Below are 11,678 nucleotides of genomic sequence, written 5' to 3' on the forward strand. Positions count from 1 at the left end.
TTATGCTGTTCATCTATCATATGTATAATCTTTCACTTAATATGTGGATATGTTGTGATAGATATGAGTATATACTAAATACACAATATTCTCATTACAGATCAGTGAATCGGGCAATACTCTTGCTAATAATTGTACAAATAAGAAACCTAGTAAGAGAAGCTCATTAATCAAATTGCTTTTTTAAGAATTAAGAGACATCTAAGTCATACAAGTAAAGAATCTGTTCATCAATAAAGAAAAATAATACAGTCGCATGCTTTACGACATTAGGGCTTCTAGAATTACTTTTTGTAACCTAAATAATAATCCAAATCCAATAATCAAGCTTTAATGCATCGTCATTAATTTATAATCCATTCATGGAGTAAAACAATCATAAATGAAATCCATAATTAATAGAACATGCATTTTTCATTGAAATTTGATTGCAGATTCTATCTTTACATAAAAAAAGAAAAAGAAAAAGAAAAAGGAAGTACTCATTCCATAGTTGTAGAAGTCAATAGGACACTTAATGTTGTCAATCTTTCAACCTTCTAATAGAAGTACTTTTTTTGTATCCAATGTCTGTCTCTTCAGTAGTTTGTAGTTTGTGCTAGCCAACTACAGTAATTTACATTCTTATTATAAAAGCACAAAAAGCAAGACTTGGTAGTGAAATACTCAGAACCTCTGTTTTGTTTTTGTGGTTCTTCTTTGGCTTATATATGTTTTTTGGGGGTTGTTTCTGTTTCTTGTTAAGGATGTAATAAATAGAAAAGCTGAATTATGTTGGTTTTAATAGTGTTTCTCCCTGTTGTCTATCATTGTTGAGATGAGAAAATTGTACACTTGTATTTGTTTATTTCTTTTGGTAGTCCTTGAAATATTGATATTTATTTTGGAATATATTTATTTATATACACCACTTAATTTACTACATGTAATAATAAAACGAAAAATACCATTTGGACTAGAATATACAAACAGAGGTGTCAATATTTAAAATTTATATTTGATTTGAAAAAAAAAAAAAAAAAAAAATGAGGAAGCAGAGGAGGAGGGTAGGTCTAAGAAATAAATGGTAAAGACTGGGGATAAAATGCGGAAGTTGAAAAAAAAGTTACCGTTACAAACTTGATGAACTCAAAGACAGAGATACATACAACTCCCCATCCGGGCCATCCCACTCTCTCAACTAGTCGTTACTTCTAGTAATTTATTTATTTATTTGGGTTTATGGGAAAGAATCTAAATTTAGACTTACTTTTAGGCAATGTGACCAAGAGCCACTGCCCTCAACCCCATGATCATAATCATGATCATAATATATATACGTTGATCCACAATGATTTACTTTTCTTTCTTCTCACGCACGCACTCACTCACTCACTCACTCCACTCCTACTGCTTTGCTTTACATACCCACACCTAATTGTGCCTATCTCATTTTAACACTCATATTTCATTCAATAAACCCTCTCTCTCTCTCTCTCTCTCTCTACCTTCTGTCTCATTACTTTGTGAATCAAATTCCTTTCTCACTCTCTCTGGAGATGTAGCAAAAAGAAATTTTGGTCTCTGAAATTTTGCTCCGAATTCCATTCCTCCACTCACATTGCCATTTCAGATCTGGGTATTGTTTCAAACCCATTTGGGGTGACCACAGAAGAAGATCAAAATTTGCTAATTCTAAACCCCAATCCCATCCCCATATTCCAATTTTGAATCTTAAGAGGAAGAGGGATTATGGGCTTTTGCCAGAACTTCCTGCTAACGCTAAACCCCATTTGGACGTGGGTTCTAATCTTGATGAAAATCCAAAGCCCCACAAGATCAAATGACTGAAAATAATCCCACCCAAAAAGCCATCTAACTCCTGCTCTGTTACTCCCATTTGGTTCTCTTTTGACGCCTTGGTTGAGGTTGCATCTCTAGAAATAGAAAAATTTGACAAGTTTGCAAGATTGATACAAGAGAAGGCTCTCAAGAAGCCAATCTTTATCCAAGAAAAGGTCAAGAGATCTGCTGTTCAAAAGAGACCAAGATTTGGACATGATGATGATCAAGATTGGAGTTTGGAATTGGAAACCAAGAAACAGAGGGCAATGGTTGTGCAAGAAAAGGTCATGGGCTCTGCCTTTGCTATTCAAGATTGGGGTTTGGAGGCCAAGAAAAAGAAGCAATGCTCGATGCCACTCAAGAAAGCGATTGCGGGTCCACACCCACCACCCATCCTGCCTCCAAAGTTCAAGGATGTGATCAATACATTGAATGGGATTGATGAATTGCTGGTGGTACAGAAAAAAGTTGTTCAAGACTGACATAACAAAGGGTAACAACTGGTTTTCAATACCTTTGAGACAAATAGTGAGGGAGGATTTCTTGTCTAAGCAAGAGAAAGAGGAACTTAGAGCACGACAAGAAATCCCAGCAAGACTCATCGATCCCAAGCTTCAAATTTTTAATGATATAGTTTTGATTCAGTGGGACATGCCTAAGATTACGGGAAATACAAGTTCAACATATGCATTGAGGACCGCTTGGAACAATGTTCGGAAGTCGAATGATCTCAAGGAAGGTGATTTAGTGCAACTTTGGTCATTACAGGTGTTGGCCAACAAGCTTGTGAAGATGCCTCTTCTTCTTCTGCTATAAACAAAGGACAGCTCTGTTTTGCCCTTATGTTGCTTTAGAGAGCATAAAACAAATTCATGAAGTTGTGAATTGTGATAGTTTTTTATTATTCTTTTTTTTTTTTTTTTTTTTTTGTTCAAATTTTTTAGCGTCTAGATTTCAGTTATGGTCCTATGGATATTTGTGCATATGTATGTGGTCAAACTCCCATTGATAATCAATAGGGCTATCCAGATTCATCCGAGTATCTGGCCCACCCGAAGAACCGACCGAATCCGACCCGAAACCGGCCGACCTGATTACTCCGGCGGGTCGACAGCGGGTCTTCATCACCAGAAACCGATTCCAGCGGGTTGGGTTTCAGTTTTCCTCCCTTAAAACCCGAACCGACCGAAAGATTTCCAGATTCCGGCCAAAATTTCCATAATTCGGGGAAAAAACCTAGATTTCGATGATATTTTTCTAGATTCAAGCGCTATTTCCCTTAGATCTGGTGATATTTTGATTAGATCTAGCGAAATCTCATCGAATCTGGTGAGATTTTCGTCGGATCTGTGTTTTTTCCATAGTTTTCTCTCTGTCCCAAATCCGACCGACCCACCGCCACCTGTTGATGTTCTGAACCGCCCGACCTGATTACTCCGGCGGGTCGGCGGCAGGTGCCTTTTTTCTCCACCTGATTGTAGCGGGTCAGTTTTGGGTTAGGCACAAACCCGACCCGGACAGACTCGTGGACAGCCCTAATAATCAGTATATATACAAGTAGATTTCAGTTACGATATTAGACTTTCAGTGGATATATTAATTATGGGTAATTGTGTATTAATTATCTATTTTAAAGGAATTTTTATTATTTTTTTATAAATTTTATATAATAAACTATTTTAATTTGGAATAATAATAGATTCAGAATCTAACATTCTTCCTCGTATTTAGTTGCTTTAACAACATTTAACAAGAAACCCATCACATGACTCCAAAATCATATATATAATAATGTCTACATTCTTACTTGGAGAAAAAGTAGAGATATCACGCATACATGCATGCATCCTAAGATGACATGCCTATAACACAAAGTATTTGGATCTATCCCCATGTAGATAAATTTTCCCACTGCCATTTGGATAGAGCCCTCGTAAGAATAGAATTAGCCTCTAATTGGATTTATCTGTTATTGATAGGCCAATGCTGGTTATTCAGCCACATGAAAAGTAGCAGTCAGCTCTGTTGGATTCCACTTGGCCAAGTTTGATTCTTCACAGGTTTCAGGATAGCTTCAACCTCCAATAGAATTTCCTCATCTTTCCCAGCAGTTGCGAGCTCCATAGCAGCAGCAACATTCTCCTCAACCTGATTATCAAAATGCCACAAGTTAAACCTACAGTTCAAGAAGCACACTTGTTAAAAGATAACGGAGAATTCAACTCAAATTGTGGAAACCATGGCATTGACCAAAACCATGGGGACATGAAAAAGAGCATGCGAATGGAATCCTGATTTAACCTTGTAGCCAGTGGTTTCATCATATAATTATTACCAAAACCAGGCCCTTAAATAGATTACCGATGTTTTTTTTTTTGAGCAAAATGTTTCGTAAAAATTCCAGATAGGGAAATAATTAAGGCAAGAATCTAAACCCAGTTGACCAACCTTGAAAGAGGGCTCTTCAGCAGTTATTGACTACACCTGGTGGTTCAAAACTACTAGGTTCAAATATTATTAGCCTCGTACATAATATTGGATAATAAGGCCATTACAATCCAACAGAAGACCCACCCAATTTCCATACCTTTGGGTCTTCTATCCAGACCATAGTGAAACTTGACTCTAATTAAGTGACAAAAAAAGGATGGAAGTAAGGGACAAAGGCAGGTGCAGACAGTAGAGACATATGGGGAAAGTATATTTGAAGATTTGATATCCAGGAAAAGTTACTGTGGCAGCTGAAAGTAGGAACTTGGGACAGAGTTGGCCTGATACTGATTGTGCAGATACTGTGGGGAATTGTGGCAATGGATACAAAATGACATTAAGATATGGTCTGATTTAAAGGATAAAATCACATGGTTAACTCATAGCGAATACGGTGGTATTAACATAAGTGCTTGGAGAAATTTTAAAGCAAGTTCTACTCCAGGTTCTTAAGATGCTACAGTTTAGGGTAGTTAGATCATTACAAGGTACAGTTTTAACTTATGTCTGGCAAGAAAACAAATAGTGCGGAGATTCAAAATTTCTTCTTCATAAAAAAGGGAATGCTCAACTTCTTTGTTTGCTTTTTGTTACAAGAGGAATGAAATGTGAAACATCTGATCTTTGAGTGTCAATTCTTGAGAGTTTTTGGCTGTAGTGCAGAAACTCTCTCCTATAGCATTGCTATAACTCCATGTTTTAACAAATTAGCAATCCACATGCCATCTGCACATGATGCTGTATCAATAAGCTGGTTGGAGAAGAACTATACATTGTGGAAGTGCAAAACTATAATTACGGTCTTACAGGTCCTACACTCCTAATCAATTTCGAAGTCCTTTTGTTCCTACCTTTTGGTCCTACAAGTGTCAATGGTAGTCAATAGTCAGCTAATATTTATCAGATTACATTTTTGGCTAATTAAGTTCTTTAGGTACTTTTAATTAGTTTTGTAATGTAGGGCCAGGATTTATCTAATCACAGGGCTGGGGTTTGTATTTCTGTTGGGTTTTGTATAGCATTACAAAAGGGTTGTAATTCTCACTTTTTGACAGTACGGCAGATTATTGAGCACTGAGAGTTCCTAAGCACCTTTCTCTATTGCTCTGTTTCTTTCTCCTTCAACATCTACTTGCCCTTTTTTTCTCCACTTCTCTGTTACTGATCTAAAGACTAAGATCAAATCAGATCCTCAAACATCCCTTTAAGCCTATTGAACCCTAAATTCTATTCCCCTATATTTCCTGCTATCAAACTAATTGACCCATCCTTTTTTAACATTTAATTATAATCCTATTTTCCCTCTAGTGCTAGAGTTTGCAAGATTCAGACCATGTCCTGCATCAATATATCCATGTACTTTAACAATGAAATATATAAAAGGGAAATATGTTTGTAGTAAATTTGATATGAGGCAAAGTAGGTTAAGCATTGCAAGTCATCATCTGAACAGTAGGTCATACCTCCACAATTTAAGTTCTTAGAACATCAAGAATTGTCCACTTTTTTTTTTTTTTTGATGGGTCGGGAATTGTCCACTTTCTAAAACAACAGCTCCCCCTTATTCATTCTTTTAACTGCATCCAATTTTTTTTTGGGAACTTCCATTTTTAATGATATCCTACTTTTGACATTTTGTAAGCTAAGGATCACAACGTTGCACAATATAGCATCACATTTACTTACATTAAGCCAGACATAACTCATAAAAAACAATGACACTGAACAACTATTCATAAGTGCACCACATATTTGCAACCTGACTTCACATGGAGTGGAATCAAATGAAACACGTCCAAAACTAAATGTCAAAACAAATGAAAAAACGTGCACCAGTTTCTCATTTGCCGCAAGTACAAAGAATTTGAACCTAGAAATCTTCTTGATGAGTATTAATTATTATATGATGGTAAATTATTTGTACTGAACGTATGTCAGTGGATCATGTAAAGCACAAGGACAAAACAATGCCTTTATATGTGTCTAAATTAAATATTTTATGAAAGAAAACGCCATCAATTATTCAACTTCATTGCAACAGACATGACCCAGGAAATTCATATATTGACTTGAGAGATTGGTCATACATATATTCAACATGGTGAGATAGATCTTTTTGTAAATTAGAAAGTTCTGGTATATTTTAGAAATGTGTAAATTAAGGAAATAATAAATGTTTACCTGTCTAACGGAGTTCATTCCAACCAGCACAGACGAAACGTCCTTATTTGACAGACTATATTGCATAGCTAACTTAGAAATATTCTTCCCCTTTTCTTTACAGTAGGCAGCAGCAGCTTGACATGCAGACTGTTGGAAGTATACAATAGATGTAGCAGTTAAAAATACTTTATATTATATCCTTCAAGCTACAACCAGATTTAAGAAACCATGTAATCTATCTACCCATGAGTAAACGGTAAAAAAATCTTTGAGAACATTTAAGATGTTCGATGGCGAAGGCACAATAGCTAAGAAAATTGACAGAGGTGACTCCTTTATGTATGTAGTTGGAAATCAAAACTTAAAAAGTTAACCAATTAGGTTTATTTCACATATAGATCTTTGTTTACCTTTTAGTAAGGAAACATGTTGTCCATTCTTACCTTAATCTGGTTAGATAAAAGGAGTCCTACTAAATTCAGTGTGCTCACAAAGAATTTATTTTGAACAACATCCTCTCAGATCTTAACAGTGTAATAAACATTATTAATCCCTTTACAAAAATGTAAAGCTAGTTGCAGCCTTGCAGGTGTCCAAGAAATAACTTAGGTAGGAGAAATTTTCTATTTTCTGTATAATTTTATATTCATAATCAGAACAGATATTCTCATTCTACTATTTTGTCACTATCACAATCGCAAGGCATAAAATACGCATAACTGGAAGGATCCATAAAATATTTTGTAATAAACATTCTTGCATGGTGATTTTTTTTATTGGCCTGACACCCAGGCACACATATACAAATACAGATGTGATGTTGGGTAAATGGAATAGAAGCATAAAAATCTACAGTGTTGATTATTTCATAGAGAAAAAAGCACACCTTGAGTTCAGGTGAAGCTGGGTGCCAGTGTGGAGGACCACTCTCAGTAAGAAGACCCATTGCAAGTGGAGAAGCACTAATTACACCAACACCTTTGCTCTTTAAGTAAGGTAGTAAATCCTCCAATGTTGAATCATTAATACTGTGGTGGCAATATGACAAAATTACATCCACTGCGCCAGGTGGCACCCTATCGAGTACATAAGTAAAAACTCCCAATGGAAGTCCAGTAATCCCAATAAAACGGATTTTCCCTGCTTCCTTCAGTTTCTGAAGGGCAGGAATTGTCTCATTCACAACCTGTTAACAAAAATTAAAGACTCCAAATGTCATTATCACAAGGCGTTTTATTAAGAATCAAATAAATAAACAACATGTGAATACGCTTAGAAATATGCAGAACTAAGAGGATCCATATATAAAGAAGGTGAACGAGGATCAAATAATTTAGCACCTGATCTAGAGATCCAAATTCAATGTCATGGCATTGTAGTATATCAACATAATCCAGCTGCAATCTTGCCAAGCTCTCGTCAATGCTCCTAGTCACTCTATCAGCACTGAAGTCGAAACCCTCAGCGTACCGTCCACATTTTGTGGATACAATGTAATTGTCTCTTGGAACTCCTAGAGCTTTTAACGCCTTACCAAGTACCTTTTCTGACAAAGTCCCTCCATAATATCTAAAAATGATAGAAAATACATATTCAAAATTCCAAATGGATGAATAATCAGAAATAAAGCAAATGATAATTATGTTGAAACAAGGCAAGAACGAAGCAACTAATGATCTGTGAACAATAAAATTAGCAAGAAGTGCATGACAAGGGTGAAAGCATTCGAATTTACTACAGTCACTAACTCTATTTGAGGTACAAAGAAGAAATGGATGTTAAATTTGAAATCTAATCAAATACATTTTGTTTTTGTTTAAAAAGAATAATAAAAAAGTGCATGATATAGAGCAAACACAAGTTAATCGGTTTTTCATTTGTTAGATTCATATAACAACATATTTAGATTTCAGAACTTTAGTTCAGTGCTCCTTACATTTTCTTGGTTACCAAATGGGGATTGTCAGGGTCCCCAATAATTTAAAGTCTACCCGTCAAGTCACAGTGGCGAAGGCCCCCCCAAGCTTTTGAAATTTCCATTAACAGAGGAAATTAAATCATGAATGACCATTTAAATTTACTTACACCCCCCCCCCCCCCTTTCCCCAATATTTTGGGAAAAAATAACTCCTCTAAATTCATTTTGGGCTTCCTAATTTGAAAATTGATTTTTTTAAAAAAAATTGATACAAAGAATTCATTAAAAAATAAAAAGCATATGCCCATAGACCATCCAAATACATACAGCAAATCAATTTTTTTTAATTTCCATATTAAAAACAAATCCCTCCAAAAGCAAATCCCTATGCGACTGTGAGCAGTAGTATTTTTCTCTCAAACTCTCTCTATGCGATTGTGTTTATTGATGATAGTATTAGTATCTACTACTTACTGTTCAGTCTTTTACCTAAGCTATATGATTTGGTTCTGTACTTGTTTCCAGAAGCTAGTAAAAGGTTAAAAAATTATATCTTTTAGGCTAGTAATTTACAACTTGCTCACACTTGGGCTTTTAAAATTTATTTTTCTTTTAATGTGATAAAGATTTTATTGTTTACCTTTTTGTTAGTTCCATTTCAATTGACCAAAAAAAAAAAAAAGTGAAAGTGTTATTGATAAATAAAGAAAAAATTATATAGTGATTTGATATCAATTCTTGTTATTGATAAATAAAGGTAATTATACAGTGATTTTATATCAATTCTTTGAGCTAAAGCTAGAATTGGATGTTTTTATCTCAATTTGGTATCATGTGTTTTTTTTTTTTTTTTTTTAATAAATTGATCTATTCTTCTCAAAAAAAAAATTGTTGATCTAATATAAAAATAAAAAATAAATCACTCTATTTGGTGACAAAAAAGAAAAAAAAAAAGAAGTAATTGACAAAAAGACATAAATTGGAAAGTATTAAAAAATTTAGCTTTTTTTTTTTTTTTTTTTTTTTTTCCTTAAAGAACTTTATTATATTTAACTTGGCCCATTAAAAAAATTTCTGGCTTCGCCACTGCGTCAAGATATCATTTTCTTCAACCAATTAAGACTTCAAAACTTCAATTCCTTCATTCCTTTACAATTTTCTTTCCACACAAAAAAATTTTCTCTCCCATTTTTACATTTTTGGGAAACCAAAGGAAGCATTAACGAGTTCCAAAACTCTCATAAAGTAGTATTCTCCGAGAAACAAAACTCTCATATAATTTCTAACAACCAAAGTATAAGATCCAAAAACCACAATTAATTTGTTTTCTAGTCCCACTATGAACACACAACTTAACTTCAATTTTTGGGCAAAAGTTAGACTAATTAAGCCTAAGCTTTTGTCTTTTCATCTAGCATTACGAGAAATACGATAGTTTCTTCCTTTTTCAGCAACCAAACAGATAGGCATCAATTGAGAAACACACAGTTCAATTCAATGTTTCAACTTTCCTACATTTTTCTAGGCAAAACCAAACATAGCCTTACACACACAAAAAAGAAAGAAATTGAGTGTAGTTTCAGGAATGGGGAAAAAAAAGATAGATGGATACGTACGGAGAGGTGTCGAAGAAGTTGATACCGAGACGAAAGGCTTCACGAACGGAGGCATTTGCTTCTTCCTCGGAGACTGTGCCGAAAACGTTGCCGAGAGGCGATGCCCCGAAGCCCACGCAGCTGAGCTTCAGCCCCGTGTTCCCTAGCTCCCGGAGCTCGAGCTTGGCCATTTGATTCTGAGTTATTAGGGTGTTTGGGATGTGAGAAAATTGTTGAAGTTGAAAATTAAGAAAGAAAGAAAGAAAGAAAGAAAGAGATTTTAACGGTCAGGTGATGGAAACTGGATTGGAGTGTACTGGAGGCTTAGATTGGACTCTCAACTCACATCAATATGGGTTTTGTTGATCTTAATGTTCTTTCGTGGAAGCTGCACTGAGGTTCTAGCATATAGAGGTTTAATGGTAAAAGACAATTTTTTTTTCTTTTTTTGGTTAAAAAAAACTGGAGGACTTTACGATGTTGATGATGCTCAAATGGCTTAAATGCTATTTTAGCAACTAAAACACAAAAAAGGAAGCAACATTGATAGTGCCAAAGTTTAATATATTAGCAACCAAGCTACACTGCTACAGTTTTCATCTTTGGCATTTTATTGTAGTTTCAAAGTTGTAAAAAAAAATATATATATATATATATATATTTTTTTTTTTTTTTATTCTCTCTCTTCTTCTCTTCCTTTTTTTTTTTTTTCCTTCTCTTTTCTCTCTTCTCCTCCTCTTTTACCCACCTCCTCTAACTCAAAATCAGGACAATTGAGATTGGTGACAATGTGGAATCAGGACAATTGAGATTGGTGACAATGTGGGCATACTATGGAGGTTTAGATGGGCAACGATGTGGGTAGGTGTTGGTGTTTTGGGTTGCTAGGTTTTGTAGTTTTTGTGGGTTGACTATTGCTGGTCGATGGTTTGTTGCAAGCAATGGTGGGTGTTAGGGTGGATTCATTGGTCCGTGGGTTTGAGTTGAGATTTGGTTGTGGGTTGGAATTTGATTTTAGGTTGAAATCAGGTTGTGACTGTGATGGTGGGTTGTGGGTTGGGGTGCTGGCATTGGTTGTAAGGGTGGCGGAGGTGGGTTATGGGTTCTGGCATAGGTTGTAGTGGTGGTGGTGGTGGGTTATGGGTGCTAGCAAACTATTATCTTCTTGTTTTATGATTTTTTGTTTTTGGTTTTTTTTTACCAATGGTGGTGGTTGGCATTGGGTGTGGGTTTGCTGGGTGGCTAGCATTGGATGATGGTTGGTGGTGGTTGCTCTTGCTTTTGCCAGTCACAAGAATAAAGAAAGATTAAAAAAAGAATAAAGAATGAATATTTAAATGAAGTGGTAAAAAATTTGGAATCTTTGATATTAGATGTATTGTAAAGTGAGGTGTTAAAATAGATAAAATAGTTTTTTGAGCAACTAAATTTTTTAGCACCACCACTATGAATACTCTTACGTGTTAACTAGACTGCGAAGTAGGGGTTGGATTAAGGGTGTCCATCTCGTCTTGTCTTGTCCTGGGGAGCGGGGGTGACAATTCTATTTTGTCATCTATAATGAGGTGATTTCAGCATCGGTAAGAAAGAGATAAATGATAAATTATCGATTATCTCAAAAGTTTATTATATTAGAAAATTGTGAATTCAATCAATTCATTTTTTGAGAGAAAATTATAATATGTTGT

General features: G+C 35.1%; 1 protein-coding gene across 1 annotated transcript; it reads right to left on the minus strand.

The window, feature by feature from the left end:
- Positions 1 to 3,590: 3,590 nt before the first annotated feature.
- LOC126706024 (L-galactose dehydrogenase) lies at positions 3,591 to 10,463 on the minus strand. The gene is made up of 5 exons (XM_050405287.1): positions 10,012 to 10,463; positions 7,818 to 8,046; positions 7,364 to 7,663; positions 6,496 to 6,624; positions 3,591 to 3,972 (listed from the first exon to the last, which is right to left on the minus strand). Exons 1-5 carry the CDS (start codon positions 10,179 to 10,181, stop codon positions 3,841 to 3,843), a joined length of 960 nt encoding a protein of 319 aa, XP_050261244.1. The 5' UTR covers positions 10,182 to 10,463; the 3' UTR covers positions 3,591 to 3,840.
- Between the last annotated feature and the right edge of the window lie 1,215 nt (positions 10,464 to 11,678).

This window comes from Quercus robur, chromosome 11 (genome assembly GCF_932294415.1).
Source record: "Quercus robur chromosome 11, dhQueRobu3.1, whole genome shotgun sequence".
In the NCBI taxonomy this organism is placed as follows: domain Eukaryota; kingdom Viridiplantae; phylum Streptophyta; class Magnoliopsida; order Fagales; family Fagaceae; genus Quercus; species Quercus robur.